General features: G+C 37.0%; 1 protein-coding gene and 1 non-coding gene across 3 annotated transcripts in view; one reads left to right on the forward strand and one right to left on the reverse strand.

Annotated features, from left to right (window-relative positions):
- The window catches only part of LOC114147240 (calcitonin gene-related peptide type 1 receptor-like), a 35350-nt gene extending 19618 nt beyond the window's left edge, over positions 1–15732 (forward strand). For both annotated transcript variants that reach the window (XM_028021861.1, XM_028021865.1), the window contains exons 2-13: positions 1633–1690; positions 1788–1962; positions 5101–5208; positions 5369–5481; positions 5755–5846; positions 6018–6147; positions 6356–6509; positions 10198–10258; positions 11751–11817; positions 12382–12597; positions 14088–14129; positions 14836–15732. In XM_028021861.1, the coding sequence (XP_027877662.1) occupies positions 1637–1690; positions 1788–1962; positions 5101–5208; positions 5369–5481; positions 5755–5846; positions 6018–6147; positions 6356–6509; positions 10198–10258; positions 11751–11817; positions 12382–12597; positions 14088–14129; positions 14836–15150 (1527 nt within the window). In that variant the 5' untranslated portion in view covers positions 1633–1636 and the 3' untranslated portion in view covers positions 15151–15732. The remainder of the gene's footprint in view (positions 1–1632; positions 1691–1787; positions 1963–5100; positions 5209–5368; positions 5482–5754; positions 5847–6017; positions 6148–6355; positions 6510–10197; positions 10259–11750; positions 11818–12381; positions 12598–14087; positions 14130–14835) is intronic.
- Positions 15733–17777: 2045 nt separating this feature from the next.
- On the reverse strand, positions 17778–17849 carry trnaq-uug (transfer RNA glutamine (anticodon UUG)). Its single transcript has one exon. It is a non-coding gene; the product is annotated as a tRNA-Gln (tRNA).
- Positions 17850–20251: the final 2402 nt, after the last annotated feature.

Raw genomic sequence — 20251 nt, forward strand, 5'->3', positions numbered from 1 at the left:
ATTAATTGATTCATTGCTTATTGCAACAGGCCTATTGTGAGCTGACTGGAGAGGGTTTTATTTGATAACAGTGTTGTCAGGTTAATAGTGAATAATTTTGCTTTTGACCCCTTTTAATAAATTTCTTTTTGAAAGGACAAACAAACAAAGGCATAAAACAAAAGCTTTTCAATCTAGAGCGAAAACCCAAATAACTCTGCTTGGTTTACAGATTGATTGCACGCAGCATTTATTGGTGACATTCGCTCAGAATGGCAGCTGCCAAATTGAAACAATCATGTGACAGCGTTGGTGCTTTGGTTTGTGATGTCTTAACAATCGGTACATGTCTCTGTGTGCATAACATTGAAGGGCACTCATTGTTTGCTTCTTGATGAATGGTCTTGCAAATCATAATGTTTGTATTACTGTGCGTGTCACAGTGATAGCGAAGGAGAGTCGAACTCGGTTCAGGGGGAAAACATATAATTGTACAATTCTTAATGCAACGCCTCCTCCCAAAAACATTGAGTCTTGTGTTAAATGACTTGGCAGCCGGTACTGCTTCTGCTCGGCCCCGCTAGCAACACATACTGTGAACGCTGCCTCATTTCATTTAGTTTGAACCTTCTGTTTTATTGTTCATATAAAACAGAAGAATGTTTATATTAAACATTCATCATTTTAACTTAAGTGTCTTGTTAATTGGAAGATTAACAAAAAAATCTCTCAAAGTTGGATGTATGTTGATACATTTTATCCAAACCACAACAAAGATTTATTAAAGCGGGCAGTATTGTTTTCCAACCACACAGTGCCATTTTATAGCACAGTCAACTAACCATGTTAATTTCAGTGGTTAAAAAATACTTTACATTTCAAACATGACTGAAACAAAATTTGATTTGGCAATATAACACCTTGAAATTGAGCTTCTTTTTCTTTAAAAACTTCTTTCTGACACACTGCCTCTAGGAAGTCCACCCAACATGGCTCCTCTATTAACCCTTTAACAATGTTTTTTTTTTACCAGTGCTGCTCTGAGCAGCGGCTCCTATAATGAGCTCAGCAGTTCCACCAGCTGTTTGCTAATTGCTGCTGGGTAGTCTGAAGGAGTTGAGTGAGAACAGCTCTGATTTTCATGTTGTCATAACTGATCTAAAATTATTCTTTATTCACTCCTAAATCCAAATTCACAGTGGCTGGGAAATCCTGTTTACCCTGACAGAACGTGTCAAGTTGCACGTAGGTTTATAGACTCTGCCGGAGAGGCGGAGGGAGGAGTTCATTAGTTCATTAATGCTGAAACTGTTTAAGGGAATTTGCTGCCCTTTTGCCCAGTAATAATAATAAACACACATCTGTTTCTGTGACCCTGAGGAGACAGCAGAGACGAATGACTGCAAGAGCATGAACTTCCTGTCCTCATAGATGAGAAAATGCATGTAAAGTAAATAAAAGTGCAATGCTATCTTTAAACTAAAAGTAGCACAATATGTCCAGGGATTACTTTACAGTTAATAAGTCCACTCAAATTATATGAATTTTTCCTTTATTAGAAAAGAAAATCAAGTTTATCTTGTAGTTGAAACAATTATTGCTCAATTTGCCGACTTGGTTCTTAACGTGAAGTATTGTTTCTCCCTCCTTTAGAGACATGTGGATAAGCCTCACTCTCTCACTCGTGGCTGCCTTGGCGCTGGGCACAGAGGTGAGTGCAGCTCACTGTAATGCTTTTATGTCTGAACATGGGGCTTAACAGCTGTGTTTAATGGTAAAGATAATGTTTTTGGTTGCACTACACCCAGGTCTCCGTCCCTCAGGATGTGGGCTCACTGGATCCAGCTGAAAAGCCAGCAGACGAGGCAGATTTCAGCAATGATGATTTATCTTCCCTGTATGGAAATTCCAGACATCAGATCTTGTTGGCTCAGTATGAATGTTACCTGAAGATGATTCACGAGCCACTTCACACAGATGAAGGTGAGGTCGTCATTTGGCCACTTGTCCTTAAAAGCATTATTTAAAGGATTTTATTTTGTGGAAAGCAAGTCTGGGCCATATCTGACAGAAAAATCTTCTTAATGGCAGAGAAAAATAAAATAAATATATACATTTTATGAAATAAGTGATAGGTTTTAATATCTACATTTACTGTATATGTGCGCTTTAAAGCTTCAGTATTTTACTTTTCCAAAAATTTGGGAGTTACTTTTTTCATGTCGTGACCGTATACTATGAGACAGGCAATCTGTGAAAAAGTTTAGCTCCTCTGCCTTCTCTCAGTGCTCCCAATGCTAACTGGAAACAACCAATCAGAGCCAGGGGGCGGATCTTAGTGCTGACAATAACATGATTGTGTGATACTGCTCACCCCCTTGCCCTCCACTCTCTGATACTGCTACAGCTTTTCACTATGAGCAGATCTTGTTGTGAATGCTAGGCTAGTTAGCATAGCCACCAAGGTCGGCGGTTTTCTTGTAACAATAAATTGTTTCTCCAGCATTTGCACATTTAGCAGCGAGGATATGACATTGATTGATAGCGCTAAGCCCCTCCTCCTGGTTCTGGAATTTGTTTCGCATGACTTTATGAGATGAGACTAAGACTTCGGACAAAGTTATTTATTATTTTGGAAAAATAACAATCTGAACATTTGAAAAATGTGTGGCTTGTTTAATTCTCGTTACAATCCAAGGAGAGATATAGGTTGATAAAGAACCCAAAAACACACAGATGCACCACGAGCTCCAGAAACAGTTGGTTGATATATATTTTTTTAATTTAATTTTGATTCCATCTAGTTTAATTTAGTTATCTAATAAAGCATGAGATGATGCTAAGACAAGAGGAACTGTAACAAAATCTATGACACGAGTAACACAGAGCCACATCTAAGTGCTTAATGTTAAAGATCTTCTTGATAATCTGCAAGATTATGAACTGAGGGAGTAATGATTACCTAAAGTCAGAATAGATAATAAGGAAACCAGGGAGCAGAAAGTGAAACCAACAAATAAAAACTCGACTCAAGACAAAGAAAAAAACAAAACAAAACAAACAAAAAAAAAAAAACAGAAGCCTGAATGTAAGACAAAATACCAAAATGGAACACAGGACAATATTAAAAACAAATAATTATGACAAAGACTCTCACTTTCACTTTCACTTCCACATGCCCTAAAAAGGGCTGACCTAGTCCCAGTCAGAGGTGAAGGGGCTCAAAGACTTTTTTCTTTCATTTTTTTGTTTTGTTTCATTTTTAAAAAAAATGAATGTAGGTTTTTTATATAAAACTCATGGCCCTCAATCTTGTCAGTTGTATTATTTAATGATTTTTATTCATTTATAATAAAAAAAAAATATTAAAGTATCTGAAAATTATAAAGATGTAGTTAATTTCTTTAGAAACAACATGGAGTTATCAGTTACAGGATGTGTTAAATATGTAGCTAATATGCTTCAGCTCATACATATAGGACTATCTATTATAATGTAATTTGCATTAAATAATTTTCTTTGCAGCCAAATAATTGGCACCAAAACTATCTCCAGCCCGTAGGCCCACATCCTTGTAAACCCGGCCCTGGATGTACGATTTCCTGTTTATTATACAACCATGGTGTCCTTTCTCATTCAGACAGTTAACAGGACAGGAGGACTAATGGTCTAACTTGGTCATTTGGTTTTCCTTTTAGAAAAATATATTAAAGTTATTTTTGTTTTAAAATACAAACCTTTAAATTTAAATACAAAGTGTTTCCCATTTTTAGTGTCAAAAAGGGATGAGCATAATTTTTAAAATGATTAGATTTTTATTTTCTATTTTGACAAATAAGAATGGCCAAGAATTAAACATTTCATAACCATCTAGCTGTGAGGCAACGGTAGTAACCATCTTAGAAATCCTGCAGCATTTAATGCATTTACATATTTTAATGTGGACCAGATTGTTTCTTTACATGCAGATTTCCATCCATTACTTGTCATCCTGTCAACTTTTCACCATGTAAAGTCAAGCAGAAAAGACAAAGAAATGGTGGCTACAGGGAAGTCTGCTCTGAAGGAAAGGAAACTTGCCTTTTGTCTCTTTCTCAGCGCCCTTTTCTCCCGTTCATTGCCTTTCAAATGTTATGTTGTGTAGCGTTTCCCAACATGCCTCTGTGCAACTTAGCACTGGCAGGTTTCCGTCCATTGTTGACAAGCTTTAAGTGGGCGAGGATTTGGTGAGACATTTTATTAAAATATAACAATCATTGTTAAAGAGAACATTTATATTACTTTTCCTGTTCATTTTTGATATGACTGCCCTTTTGGCATAGTTGTAAATCTAACCCTTCCTTTCATTTCCAGGTTAATCCAATATTAGCTTCAATTTTTTTCAGTGCTCAGCTTGTTTGAATCACTTGGCTCTGAAAGGAGAACATGTCACTTCAATAATCACACAGTTAACATTTGAATTATCCCTTAAGTGGCCACCTTCAACCAAAACCAGAACAAAACATTTTCAAACATGACATCAACCCCCATTCTGTCTTTTACATTAAGCATGCCTTGAGACTAGACACACCAGCTAATCCATTTCACATTTAATATGAAATTTGTTCTGAATATATAAAGGCTTTGGGTGAAAATGTTATTTTGAACTTTTTCTTATTCAATTCAACCTTCACTCATAAAAATAAAACATTCCAGCTTCACATGATGGAAAGTAACATTGCCATCACCATGTTTCACTGGGAAAGGTGTGTTTTTTTTGGTTTGGTTCTTGTGCCATACATCCCATTTGAAATTATGGCCCAAAAGGGAAAGTTTGGGAAATATTAACCAGGACTGGTCTCTCAACTTCAGTTCTGTAGAAAATAAAAATTAATTACCTTAAAACTGGCTGGATACATAAACATTGACTGTCTTCACTGTACTACAGTATCTACAGTGATGCATTTCTGCAATGGTTTTGAGCCTTTAATCTGTCAGTTATTGTTTTCTTCACTTTATTTCATGTTTTCTATGTGTTTAGGTTGTTTTTAGTACAATGTTGTTATTTTTATTAAAAAGCCACTGTTCTGACTCACGTCTACACTGCTGTTGTTTCAGTTCTCGATGTCTTGTTCTCTGCAGGCCCTTTCTGTAACCGTACGTGGGACGGTTGGATGTGTTGGGACGACTCGGCGCCGGGGACTTCCATGCAGATGTGTCCTTCATACTTTATAGACTTTGACGCCAGAGGTAAGGCCTTCAAAAGCTTTGCATACATGTGTATTAAAGCTTGTTTTGTTTTGCATTTATCTTAGTTATATGGGTATCATGCTTCCTGGAAAAGCAATAACTACACTTTGAGTACACATTGCTGTTGACTGAATGAGTTTTTGCTCATTTTTTACAACAGAAACAGCTACCAAAATTTGCAATCCTGATGGCCAGTGGTTCCACCATCCAGCGAGTAAAAGAGTCTGGACTAACTACACACTGTGTTCTGCCTACAGTAAAGACAAACTCAAGGTAATGCCCTTTGTACCCTGGGCGGTTGCCCATGTTGCCCATATCAGAAACCGCCGCTAGTTGAAACTATCTTAATCTGTCTACATTCATGACTCCAGATGAGACACTGTGTACATTTGATGGCCCTCCTTTTCCTGTTATAACATGTTATAATAGAGACTATGCAAACTCCCCCAGCTAAACCCATGCTTTTTTTGTCTTGTTGCTAGGTTAAAAGTTATGTTATGCAGGTGTGTACTTTAACTATGACCAAACATTTATGTTGTCTTGCAGTTTACACTCAGTCTCTATTACCTGGCTATGGCCGGTCATGGTATATCCATCATTTCTTTAATCATCAGTTTGATCATCTTCTCCTATTTAAAGTGAGTCTAAATTGCCTGATCCAATTTTACGTCCATTTGCTGTGTATATTTCTTTTAATGACTTTAAATGACTAAATAAATGTCACAGAGAAAAATTCAGATTCTATGTCTTTAAAAATACAATTAATCTGATTGTTTTCATCTTCTCTGTAATATGTTTTTCTTTTTTAGAAGTCTTAGCTGTCAGAGGATCTCTCTCCACAAAAACATGTTCATCTCTTTCATCTTCAACTCTGTGTTTACCATGGGATGGCTTTCAATGACCTCCGGTGGTAGGCAAACCATAAATGCCATCAACCCTGTGAGTTGATTAATTGCTTCATTTCATTACACCTAAGAATTTAACTTTAATTGATTAGAAAAATACATAGTTACATACATTATGTAAGCTGGACTTATTGGGGTTTATAGAAGAGGTGCTAATTCATAGATTTCTGTTGTACTTGCACAGATTTTAGTGGGTTTGTGTTTTCTATCAGTGAACAAATGTTTGAATTTCTTACCATCAGGTCAGCTGCAAGATTCTGGCTACTTTGGTTGCGTATACGTCTACCTCCAACTACTTCTGGATGCTGTGTGAGGGCATCTATCTCCACACGCTCATCATAGTGGCCGTCTTTGTGGGGGAACAGCAGCTGGTTTGGTACTATGTCCTGGGATGGGGTAAGTCTGGAAGTTCTGGTTATCTACAGCTGTTTCAGATCCACTTATTCGCATTAAATATAAGATGTCACAGACAACTACCTTAAATAATTGATTGATCAAGGCTTTAATAAGGGCAGAAGCATTGCATGTTTCTAATTTGTGCACTGGACTTGACTGTGCTGGTTGCTGGGAGACTGAAGGGAATTATGAGGTTTTTTTACACTACAGTTTGCATTCCAAAAGATTTTAAGGCAAAATGTCTTTGAATAAGAATGCATTTAGCTGCTTTTTAAGTTATTTCAGACTCTAAAGCAGGGGTGTCCAAAGTCGGTCCTGGAGGGCCGCCGTCCTGTGTGTTTTAGTTCTCTCCCTGGTTTAACGCACCTGGATCCAATGATGGCTCATTAGAGGCCTTAGGAGAACATTGACAAGCTGAGAAGGTTGTTACTACAACCAGGGAGAGAACAAAAACATGCAGGATGCCGGCCCTTGAGGACCGACTTTGGACACGCCTGCTCTAAAGACAACCTACATACAAATAAAGCTATCTCCATAGCTGAAGTTCAATAGTCTTAAAAGTTTTACATCAGCATTGAGGAACTATGTGTAAATTTTGGTTTGACAACCAGAGGGCTCATGTTAGTGGCTTTTATCATTCTGTTTTAAAGGAAGGAGCTTGACCATGCAGGGCCATAAAAATTTATCACTCACATCACTGTAAATAGTGATGTGAGCTTTTCTGTTTGATCCAGTTAAAACACTGCTGCAGAGCTTTTGGCCAAACGAAGGCGATCAAGAGCTTCTTTTTGTTGATTCATGTGAAAAGTGTGTTACAGTAGTCTTGTTGAGAGGAAATAAAAGCATGAATAACTGTCTGAGGTTCCCATTTTTACACCAGCCTTCATAGTTTTATCTCAAATAACAAAAAGCGGACAACCTTCCCTTCTCATTTTGTCTTCTGGATACTAGCTTGAAGTCCATTGAAATGTTGTGAGGTGTTTGAACATCACTGCTTGGCAACCAAATCCTCTTGGGTTTTTAAGTTTACCAGCAGTCCTTGTAAGTTTTCCATCTCATATTTATAATAAGAGGATGATGGAGCAGAAAAAGCTGCCATCTTGAGCTTCTGTCACACACTCCAGAACACTTGATAAGTATTACAGTGCATTTGTTTGTGCCTTAGCACAACTAATTCAGGAGAATCAGCAAAAATAAAAGTTTTTTGGACTCATCCATGATGCCAAGAGCAGAAAGACTCTATCAAAAAACCAACAAAACAAAAGCAGAACACCCTGGAGGTGGTAGTATCCAGTATCCACAGTTCCTGATTGGTTCACACAAATGTCTGGAAACTAGTGAAGATGGAAACTCCAGAGTGGTAGATTACATCAACCATCAGGGAACAATCAACAGTAGGCTCAGTAACCTGTTGTTTGGGCAAGTTATCTGGAGATAATCCTGTTTTTATTAGGAGATCTAGGACTTCTCTTTTTCAAAGGAACTTTCTGTCACAGGAAGAGATTGAGGATCATTTGTCTCTCTTGGCATGACCTGGGTAAAAGGGAATTTATTTTCTGCAAGTCCTTCTCCAGAAGACATCAACCAAAATTCAACTGAATTGGTTTCTGGAAAATGGTGTGAGAACAATGTGTTTGTTTTGAGTGTTCTCTAGTTGAGGTGCTTTATTTTCTACAGTGACTGTTAGAAAAGGAAGAAGGCTTTTACAACTATAAAAGTTTATCTGGACCTATTGTAGGTATTACCATGAAAACTCTTTCTGTTCTGCTCCCACTCTTGACCATAGCTAAGAGGGTGAATGCCTGTGATCTCCATCAGTTTACATTGGCTCCCTGGGGCCACTAGGGTGCGGTTGAGGCCCAGTACTGCTTAGTGTCTAAAGCAGCACTGTGCTGCTTTAGACACTAAGCATTGTCTAAAGCAAACATTTATTTGTCTTACTGTCAAATAGATGTTCACTTGTGGAAGTACAGGGTTTCCATCCACCTTTGTTAGAGGTTTAATTGTTGTCGGGGCCTACCTCATGCCTGGATCAGGATGACTGCCAGGTGGATCATTTCTCCCGAACCATTGACCAATGTTAGAAAGAAATGGGTTAATGAATTTAATCTCTGGTTCTTCGATAACAGAGGGAGGTGTTTCACCACTCTTGCCTTGTTAAATGAGTACATATTGGACAGGATGAGCAGGGAGGGGACGATTGGCTAAGATGGTGTGGTGGAGCCCCAACCATCACTCAACCTGTCACAGCAGTTTCTCAAGCTAAAGTGTTTCTATATTTAAACACCTCACTCTGTTATTAAAGCACCACGGATTACATGAAGTAAGGCAAGGTTTTGCAAGCTACACACACAACTGACATAACTAGCTATGCAAAATGCTAGCCACGTGACTCACTGGGGGAGTGGCTAATGTAATTACAAACAGTAGAGCAACAACAGAGTGAGTGGAGTCAGGGACTCTGATATCGATTATTAAAAGATACCTTGATCAGAACCCCAATCTGATTCTTGCACTGGACTGAATAGAAATGAATTATTTCAACAGGACTCCATTTACTCAATTTGCTCTCCTCAGCCTGCTCACAAAGGAATTACTGTTCAAATCCTCCTCAAGACTTTTCAAACATCAATTCACAACTGTGATGAAAAAAATAAACACTGAAGTTCACACCTGATTCAAGAATTCCTATAAGTTAAATAAGTTAAACTCTCCTGAAACAGTTCAGAGAACCATCTTAATGTCAGCCTGTAAGGATTTACATCGTTTAGCTAAACTGAAACTTAAGGGAAATTTTAGCATTCACCCTCAGATGCTTGGTAGGATATAATGAAGAATCATAGAAGATAAACTTAAAAGTACATTTTATTTAAACATTTATCTAACATCACACCTGTAAGGAGGTTCAGTTTTTTCAATCTGCTTGACTGACAGCAGTGAGAGGTTAAAGCAGAGGCAGGAACAGACTTCTTGTCACGGGAGCCATGGAGATGAATACAAGTAACATGGACTATATAAATGTTTTGTACCTCCCAAACCTGGTACTTCACACCAGCTCTATATTTACATTAGCAGTTATTACACATAAAGACCTGGACTACCTTTGATGCATTAAGAGCATACATTTTCAACATCATTCAGCACAAAGATGTAACCTTGCTGGTTGAGTATTTCTCTCCTTATATAAGTGTCTCTTCAGATGAGGCTCTCTGGTTCCACACTTATCAGTTTTTCCTTCACGTGATTGTTGCTTTTGAAATGCTGGGGCTATGTTACTGAGCTGAATAAAAAGCAATGTGTGTTTCTCCTTTTAACCAGCTTTTGGAATCAATGCACATAGAGCAGCTTCATTTATCTGATTTATTTATGGAAGGCTGTTTAACTCAGTTTAAGCAATAGCTTACACTGAATTATATCAGTATATATGCTGTACTGATATAACTCAGTTTAAACAATTGTTTAAACTGAGTTATATCACTTGTGCAATTGCCAAAATAGAAACTGAGACACTAATTTATAGAACATTAAAGTGAATGTTTTGAAAGACTCAGTGTTTCCTCTTCACTTTTTAATCTACATTAAGCTACTGAGCAACTAACCTAAGTTATTATAACTTCCAGCAGCTTCTACAGGGATTGGTGGGATGATATATTTCTTATGTTTGTGGATTTTTTTTCTGTGTTCGCAGTTTTTCCCATCTTTCCTGCCCTTATATATGCTTTTGCTCGTGGATTCTACTTTAATGACACGTGAGTACTTTTCTTCCTGTGGTCTGTTTCATTGTATTGACTGAATTATGATCAACCCTAATTTATCCTCCTGGTTGTATTTAGGCCAACTCACTCCAGTTTTTTTTTTCAAAATAAATCTCACAAATAGTTTTCACAGATATTATTCTAATAAATGCATAAAAAGTGGCATGTTGGGTGTCCTGTGCTTGCTGGTATGTTTTTATTCATTTTTATTTATTTATTAAAGCTTACATCTAGTCAAACAGAAATGTTCATTTTAATAACAGCTAAGTTAATCATTGGTATGTAACCTCTACTTTAATAACTACAATAGTGCAGTAAAAAATGAATAAAATAATGGTCATGACTATGAAAAGAAGGATTCTTCATAAAGAAAATGATGGCCAACCCTGACTATCCTCTTCAGAAAACTGTCTTGAGAAAACAGTTTCTCAAAACTGTTTTCAGAGGTTTTCAGTCAGAGGTTTTTTCAGATTCTCTGTAATACAGACTGCTATAGGAGATCTTTCCTGCCAACAACCATCATCATCTACAATAACTCTGAAGAATCTGAAATACACTGAACAAAAATAAAAATGCTCAATGTCAAATATTGTTGCCATGTGGAGTTAACAACTGTAAATGAGCATTTGCTGACATTTTATTGTATAAAAGTAATATTTCTCCTGATTTGTATATAATTTTTAATTCAACGTGCTGTCAGTGAGCATTACTCAGTGAATTGTTTTTTTACTCAGTGCATGGGTGGGGCATGTCCAGTGGATGATCAGACAAAATGAGGAACAGCTGGACAATACTTGGATTGGGGACAATAAAAGGCCACCCCAAAATGTCAAATTTTGTCACAAGTCATAAAGTTTCAGATGTCACAAGTTATGCGGGAGCGTGCCATTGGCATGTTGGATGCAGGGATGTCCACCTGAGCAGTAGCTGCACGGCTCTATGTCCATTATCGGACCATTGGCCGCTTAAGAGTTCTTTTCCAACAGCCTGGCACTACTGCAAATCGACCTCATCCTCGTCAGCCACGTGTAACCACTCCAGCACAAGATCAGCTAAGACCAGCGACACACACAGCTAATGAGACTACTGGTCTGACAACAGACGCATCACACAACGTGAACCAACCTGCATGCTCGGCAAATTCCTCAACCTGACCTCTATCATGTTCAAAGGACTGTCAATCCGCTACAAATGGCTGAACCACCTTGTTATCAATGCCGATATAAAGATCAGTAATAGCTAAAAATATACTTTAAGTTTTTCTATATATTGTGTAACCCAAATGTTCATATTTGACAAGGGGCGTTTATATTTTTGTTCAATGTAAGTTACAACAACATTGATCCCCTTCTGAGAGCAATTAAGTATTTTTGTATTTGTATTAACTGGATTTTACAACCATCATCTGAGCTGACGGAACGGTCTTTTCTGTAAACGTATCAAAGCTGCGGAGCTTTACCTAAAATGCTAGCTCTGTTTTCTCCAGGTGTTGGATCAGTTCAAACTCCCACCTTCTCTACATCATTCATGGGCCCATTCATGCTGCACTCTTTGTAAGTAGTTATCTGTTTTTTCTGCATATTATCAAGCATTTCCTTTACTTGTTTTATCATATAAACACTGGTCAAAAAGCGTTGGAGCTATGTGACTTTTATTGATGGGAAATGATTTGGGCATTTCAATAGGTTTTCTATTTTTTCAAATCAAAAGAATTCAATGAAACAGGCCAGACATCATCTGGACCACTGGGCTTAATGCAGCTGGACTTTTACTGAAGCGATGTTGTGCTTTGATGGATTAATGTTCATTATGTTAGCCCAGGGCCATCTACTAACCTCTGGAAAGGTTGACTGCTGAAGGAGTTAAAAACAACAAGGACTTTTGTACTATTTCTGACACCAGAGCTGTACAAAGTTTTCTTGTCCATTAGCTGGTGTGTCGAGCTTCTGGTCTACTATTTGTTCAATCAGCAGATGTTTGGGAGAAATTTCTACAAATTATGTCCAACAGAGGTTGGACATAATCCAACAGAGGTTGTTCCTCTACAATGAATGCCTGCAGTTTCACGTGTATCTTTTTGTCGTTTCACTTGTATTATCTTCTGTCCACCCAATCAGGTAAACTTTTTCTTTCTCCTGAACGTCATCCGAGTCCTCATTACCAAGCTGAGGAAGACGCACTGCGCTGAGTCTACCACCTACATGAAGGCGGTGAGAGCCACGCTCATTCTGATCCCTCTGCTAGGAGTCCAGTACATCCTCATGCCCTGGACACCACACGAATTTGATAACCAAGTCATTTACTGCTTTGTGGCGATCCTTTCCAACTTCCAGGTACACATGTGTGATTGTTTTAAGCTACTTTTCAGAGTTACAATCTCTTGCAAAAGTATTAAAATCTCAACAACCTTTTCATATTTTGTTGCCTTATGTTTGCAAACTTTAATGTCTCATGAGGAATTTTACAGGATTCAACCCTCTGGATGTCAATCAATCATGATCAATAAAATTTGGGGGATTGGGGTTTGACAAAAAAAATTACAAAAAAAAAAAAAAGAAAGAAACGAAACAAAAAACTTTTAATGTCAAAGTGAAAACTAGTTTCTGGGAGAAATCCCCCCCCAATTAATTTCAGATTTGCAGGGCTGATCAAGACAGATACACACAGACTCCGTGCCAAAGGTGCATCAACTAAACACTGATTTGAAGGGGGTGAATATTTATCCAATCACTTATTTTATGTTAAGTGTTTTTATTTAATTCTCGTTATTTTGTAGAAAGGGGTTATATATAATTTTTTGGTCAAAATGGCAAATTTTGTTGATTATGACTGATTTATAAAATCAATAAAATAAATAAAACATTAAAGGAGGCTGTATATGATAAACCAAAACAAACAAAGCATCTTTATGAAATGGAAGGAAAATGATAAAGGATTTTCAAAATAGGGATACGCAGTGACAAGTCTGGTATCATCATTGCCAGGGAGTCAACTTTGACCTTTCTGAGGTCAATTATATGCGGACACATCATGAACTTGACTCTGGTGTGAATCGCATCATTTAGCCATAAGCAAAAAGCTGTGAAATACAGAAATACCCGCTATAGTAATTTTTTATACCATTGTTTTGGCGCCCCCTACAGCGCAGCACCCCTATGGCACATCATGCATAGGGGTGCGTCTTTTGCACCATAAAATGCTGACTTCAGATTTTTAAATTGGGTTGATTTTATTTTTCAATGCCTTGCAGCAAAAAGGACTCTTTCTGCAGGGATTTTGACACATACCTGCAGGAATAAACGGACAAATGAGAACAGAATTGGACTTTTGTCAGAATCCAGATCTGTCTGGTGGAGACATTCCCAAAAGGAGGCTAAATACAAATATACATAAATCCAAAGAAAATATGTTAAAATTTGAGGCTGTAATACAAGCCACTGTAGTCAAAAAATTCATAAGATTTTTAAAAGGTCTATGCTAAAATCTTTCCTTTATTTTTATTGCACATGTAATCAGTTAACTTCATTAAACAAAATAAATGTACCATTTGCTTTCATCAAGCACAGATCTCTAAAATAATTGAACCTATCTTAATTAAATATGTATCAAATCCTTTACTTGTAAAGGAGAAAACAAAACATGACATTTCCCTGAGCTTGTTAATCTGTAGAAAACTACACCAAACATGTTTAATGTAGTTTATGTTATGAGTACTGAGTACTTTTAATAATTAATTAGCTTTTTCATGTGTTTTCTGCACTAATATGATAATCTTATTCGTATCCGTTATGAATTGTTTGATAAACTGTCTTTTATTTTGTAGGGACTCCTTGTGTCAATTATTCTCTGTTTCTGCAATGCAGAGGTATGTTGATCTATCTATTTCAACCTTATCCAATTCTATGAAAAAATCATTCAACTTTATCTAATAGAAAATAAGAATTAAATTGCCTATAATCTTTTTACTTAATTTACATGTATTCTTTATGTGTATTTCTGTATGTCTGCATGTTGCTCAAGATTTTTATAAAATGTCTTTCAAGAAAAAAAAAAATCATATTTAATGCATTTTGCCATGCCATTGCTTTCTTACTGGAATTGAATTAATTTTATCATTTGAACATTTATATTGTATATTCTTTCCAGAAGAACATCAAATCTTGATAAGTAGCAACAAATCCTAATTTCCACTGCATTTTTTAAGCAGACAAGTATTTTTTTAAACTCCTGCTACAATGAAGGCATTTGAAAGCAGTTCTTCATAAAACAGGAATATACAGAGTAAATATGTAAAGTATTTTTAAAAATCCTCTCTAAAGTCCTTCAGTTGCAGATAGTCCTAAAACAACATTTACTGTTGCCATAGGGTTAGGATTAGGGTGCACTGAGTTCATGTTTTACATACTCTCACTTAGTTTACATATCTTTTACCACTCAAGACCTCCTAAGCACGCTTCCACAAAGCTGGATGTCATCAAATTCAGAGGGTTTCCCAAACCAAATTTTTTAAGTTTTACAACATGGCTGTTTAAAACTGCAATCCAGAAACATGTGTTTGAATTTATGTGCAGGCCCAAACAGCGCTGTGCAGGAAGTGGGTTCAGTGGAAGATCGCCTGGGGGAAAACGGGTTTGGGAGAAACTCAGTTCGTCAGCCATCACTTCAGCTGTCACACTACCTCCTCCATCGTGGAGACCAGCCGTGCCACTGGCAGCGCCGAGGTGCCCATCGAGGTGCCCGTCGAGGTGCCTGCCGCGGCGCCGTCTCACCAACAGACGGAAACCTGTCACCTCATGCCTGTGGGACAGGATAAGGATGCACAAACCAAGACCAGACCGCTGACTTCGGAAGCAGCAGAGATGATGGCTGTGGTGTCCAACAACTAAAGCACCCAACATCTGAAAAAAAGAAACTAAAAACTCATTTACAAAGTAAATGGAAAGTGATTGCTTTGTATGTACATAAATGATATTGTATGAACAATCTGATATTTTTACACCAGTCAAGAACTTGTAGGAAGACATTTGTTTATCATTGTGCCATTGTATTGTTTCTGTGCATTTTAATAGGCAGTGCATCATATTTTTTTCCTTCTTGTTTTTAACTAAAGTTTCTTTTATACTACACTTGAAAATGCTACTACAAAATTGTGCACTGTGGCCTTACGGAGCTTTTACACTGTCTGGCGTATGTATTTTGAACTATTCACATTTTCCTATGTTACAACCCGAATCCTCAGTGAATTTTATGTTACGGATTAGCACAAAGTCGTCCATAATTGTGTATAAAACACATCAAACTGTGCAGTTGTAACATGAGAAAATGTGAAAAGGTTCAAGAGAATACAAAAATCCCATTTTTATCACAAGGTATTTTGACTTCAAACAATGCTCTGCTTTACTTTCAGTAACTGTAAAAAAAAAAAAAACATGGATGGCAACTTGGAAATGTCCAGCTCTGACCCGTAACTCACAAAAACGTTGGAGACCTCACTAACGGCCATAACACGCACACAAAAATTCACATGTCTTTCAAGGAGACCAGAGTTGAACATATCAGAAATTGGTGGCTGGTTCCGAATTTCATTTTGTGAAATTGTCTACATCCATTTAGCTTTTTACAATTTCCTTTTAAAATCTGTAATACATTAATATATAACAAGAGCTTCATCTTGCTGCCAGCAGCAGTTATCAGCTACTTATATTAGTGAGGCTACTGCACGAGAATGTTAGCGATTAACATGGTTAGTACAGATAGCATTGCTAAAATCGCAGTCTCTAAAGAATTTGAATTCTTACCTTAACAAGGTTGCTCACATTTTGAAAGCTCAATAAGATAAAATGACTATTCTGTACTCGGTTTAGTCTCCCTGCTATCAGCTTTAAATCTTGCTCTCTTACTCACAGCCTGACCTAACTTCAAATCTTTCTAGACTGGTTTTTGAAAATAGAGTTTTATTTCAAATAGCTTATATACATCTTTGTGTTTCCTTTAGCTTCATGGGAAAGACCCCACTGGTTATGAAAATAGCTAACCGCTCAGCTTCAGCGTCCACATCACAGTGTTATGAGCACAAGCCTGGTAATGATAAGCATGGTGTGTTCACTGATTGAAAACAAAAAAACTGGCTGGTCACCTGCCTGGGTTTACCAAGCAGGAATTCAGACAATTCTGGTCACCAGCCAGTTTCTCTCTGCCCTTCTAAAAGAAACCCAAATTGCCATTGTAAGGTACCCAATAAGGCACTGTGTAGGCTTAGTCTTAGGTTCTCGGTTGAAAACTCTAAACCTGGAATGAGGCATTTCTTAAGTAGCTCTCGTGTTTGTGTCTTATTGAAACACAGAGTGAAAATTGTTTTTAACTGGTTACTAAATCTAACCAGCTTCCTGGACTGTTGGTCATTTTTTCAAAAGCTTAGCACAGCTATTCTCATATCTGCTTAGTTGTAAATTAGATATTTTTTATCTGAAGCCTTTAGCTTGGACGGCAAACTGAGTAATAAAAGCCAATTTTTACCGTAAACTGAGACAGTTTAGTCTCGATTTGGTATGCAAGTCAAGTTGAACTTTTAACTGAATGTGTTTACAACAAGTGGGCCCTGTTGTCAACACAATAAATCTTGTTCATAGCATATCCAGGAACATCATAGCTTGTGTTAAAGTGCAAACCCACAATACTTGCTTGATTTGCCAACACATGTCAACACATGTTACAGTTTATATAATGTCATACATTTTTCTGTATTGCTGTAAAAAATCTTAATTTGATGCAAGTCTTTTATTCTAAAAATAAACCTCACAGCATTTTTTGTCAGTATATAGTTTTTTCTTTTTTAATTTTTACTTCAGGCAGCACTGCAAGGTTTATGTATATTTGTAATAATATTTCAGATGTCTTTAAATGTTGATACTATTGTTTTTATTTTGGTTTGTATGTCTGCTGCAAAATATTTTTCTACAAATCCAAAAGATATACAATTTTGTGTCACCCGTGGAGTTTTATTTTCATTCCTTTTCCATGTTTTATGCTGTATATACACTTGCAGTACTACTACTCTTTACAGACGTTATTGTAAAACTACAGAAGTTTTAACATGTTTGCTGTCATTGTAAGCCAGATGCATAAACAGTTTGCATAAAATCAAATCTTTCCAGTGTAGATGCAGCAGGGATCACAGATGGGGTATAGCACAACAGCTGCGAATGAAAGCGCTGTGTGACGCAGCGTATCAGGTCACTTCCGTCAGTGTTGGTCAGCCGAGAAACAGTTTTGAGAAACATTCCAAAATAAAAAATAATATCCAAAGAAATGTCAATATCATGTCGCTGATGTTTATATTTTAAAACTGTCATAAATATGTGGAAATAAAGTTCTAAATTTAAATCTAAATTTTCTATAGAATTTAGTTATGGGAAATGAATTGGACATAGATTAAGGACGATTTTGTGTCTACTGAAACAGTTTTGTATTGACTTCAAATCAAAACGCAACTCCAAGGCAGCACAAAAGGATGAGGTCCCACCGAGATTTGAACTCGGATCGCTGGATTCAAAGTCCAGAGTGCTAACCATTACACCATGGGACCAGATAATAATACACACTCAACTTCTAAGGTCATATACACCCACACATATATGTATTATTAAATGAATATATGTCTAATACATTGAGGTAGTAAATCAATTTACGAAGACATTACACCACATGACTGGTATTTTGACAGTACACGTCACATGATGCCACGTATCCTTAAAGCAGCTCAGCTAATAGCAAGTTATGCTACGATTTATACAGCGACACTCCTCCTCTATCTGCTTCGTGTACTCAGAATTTAGAGACTAATTGCTTAAGGTACCTGCTTTTAAACATCTTAAACACCTTTTCTAAGCACCAGTTGAGAAAATATGAATGGACGACGTTTTTAATTGGTTTATTTCAGCATTTAACTCCGGTAGCAGTGGTGTCCCTAGCCTCAGTCGAACAGCAAAAGCGAATTGTAGGTTAATCATAAAGGGAAACAAAGGTCCCATTAGCTACTTAAGATATACTTTCAGCAATGTTCTGCATACAGCTACGTATTTCAGTGTATCGGTTGTCACCATTTTGTGGAAGTTGCTAAGGACTTGCTCGTGTTAATGTAGTTTCACTATTTGCCTCTAGGGGCAGCAGATGCTTTTATATTAGTGCGCATTAAATTAAAGCTGTAGAATTTTGACCCTCAGAATCGTTGTGTGATTTGAGGCTGTTACAGTATCAAGTGGACTATCCCTGGCACTTTTGTTGTTAATGAACTTTTAAGTGTGTTTGAATATTGTATAAAACTGATGTGGAAAATATCACTAAAACATGTCAAAAATATATTTACCAAAGCTACAGTAATAATATACTGAAAATAAAAGTTTTTCTATAATGGTAGCAGGAAGTGATGGCAATAATCTGTTCCTCAACATCCTCTAATAAAGTTTTATTCTTATTTTTGAAGTCTACAAACACAGAGAAAAGCATTGTCACATTATTGTCATTATTTATTAAACAAAGTTAGGTCAGAAATTAAGAGTTTTGTTTAAATACTAATTACACAGTTTAATTAAAAGCCTTGTAGAACCATCTTCACCAGCAGTACCTCTCAGAAGTCATGCTCTCTATAACTCAATCAGTCTCTTAAATTATAGTGCATATTTTTGACTCGTTGCACTACCAACATCTCATTATTTCATTGAAGTTTGTAGTTTCTTGCATATTCCATTTTAATCACAATGCATCCTTCCATTCTGTAGATGTCAAATTTCAGATCGCTTCACATTTCTCTCTAGAACGCTTTGATACATAGAGGAGTTTATGGTCAACTCTGGGTGTTCTGATAAGCCTTCTATGCTGCTTTGCAAATCTAACTCATGCAACCAGGTAGAGTAACACTTTGGGTGCATTTGCTTGAGCAAACTCCTTGGCAGATTGAGAACTCTACTGTATTTTCCCTTTGTCAGGAATCTGTTCTACAGTAGGACAATGGACTTAATTGGCCTAATAAGGTTCATGCACACAAGTGCGCTTTAGTGATTAGTTAGCAGCTCCTTCCTGCTTTAATTTCCCTCTTAAATCCTGTGAAAGCTGCAAGGATGCACTTTGTTGTTTCCACAAGTAAATAGGCCATTTTTCCTTAATTGTTGAGTAATGAATAATGGACAGTGTCAAATACATTGAGTGTGTATTCTAAAATTTGAACAATTTTAGAACCTGAGACCAGTTGATTGTTATTATTTTCTGATGTGAAAAAACTCACTTACGTTTTTTAATTTTGAGGTGCTTCCTTTTAGGTATGTTTGTATAGTTAGTGTCTATATTGCAGCACATATTAATAAATAAAAGCTAAATATCTACTTTATTTTCTGCAGTGCACTCCAAGAAGTGTGACTCTTCATGCTCCGGTGAATAATCCCAGACTGTAGCTGTAGGCAGGCCTGTCCTCTACAGTTCCATTCAGCTATTGTTTAACTCAGAGGAGCCGCGAGGATACATTAACCTAATGTCCCACAGCTTAGCCTGTACTAACAGCTTAAAGCTCCCACACTCTCGTCTGTGTCATCACAATCCCTGACACGTGAGGAGACCCCTCCCACCTGACCTGACGCCCCCTTGGACCAGCGAACAATGCATGCACATATAATTAGGAAGACAGTGAGAATACGTGAGGACACACATGTACTCATGTTTAACCAGCGTAGAGGAAAATCAATAATGTGCTGGACTTTGAGAAGAAGAATCTAATAATCAGGCATCATGTTAAAGCTGGAGTTACCTAAATGATGAAGTTAGATTTTTCACACATTGTGGAAAAGAAAATGAAGACATTTGCTTTTCTTCTTCACTACCTGACTTTAAATTAGACTAAACTTTTCCTGTTCAGTGAGGATTACCCAAAATATTTAATTTTGCTTAAAGTAGTTGGAGAGATTCTTTAAAATGTATTTTTTAATTCAGAAGTTAACA

Source organism: Xiphophorus couchianus, chromosome 1 (genome assembly GCF_001444195.1).
Source record: "Xiphophorus couchianus chromosome 1, X_couchianus-1.0, whole genome shotgun sequence".
Lineage (NCBI taxonomy): Eukaryota > Metazoa > Chordata > Actinopteri > Cyprinodontiformes > Poeciliidae > Xiphophorus > Xiphophorus couchianus.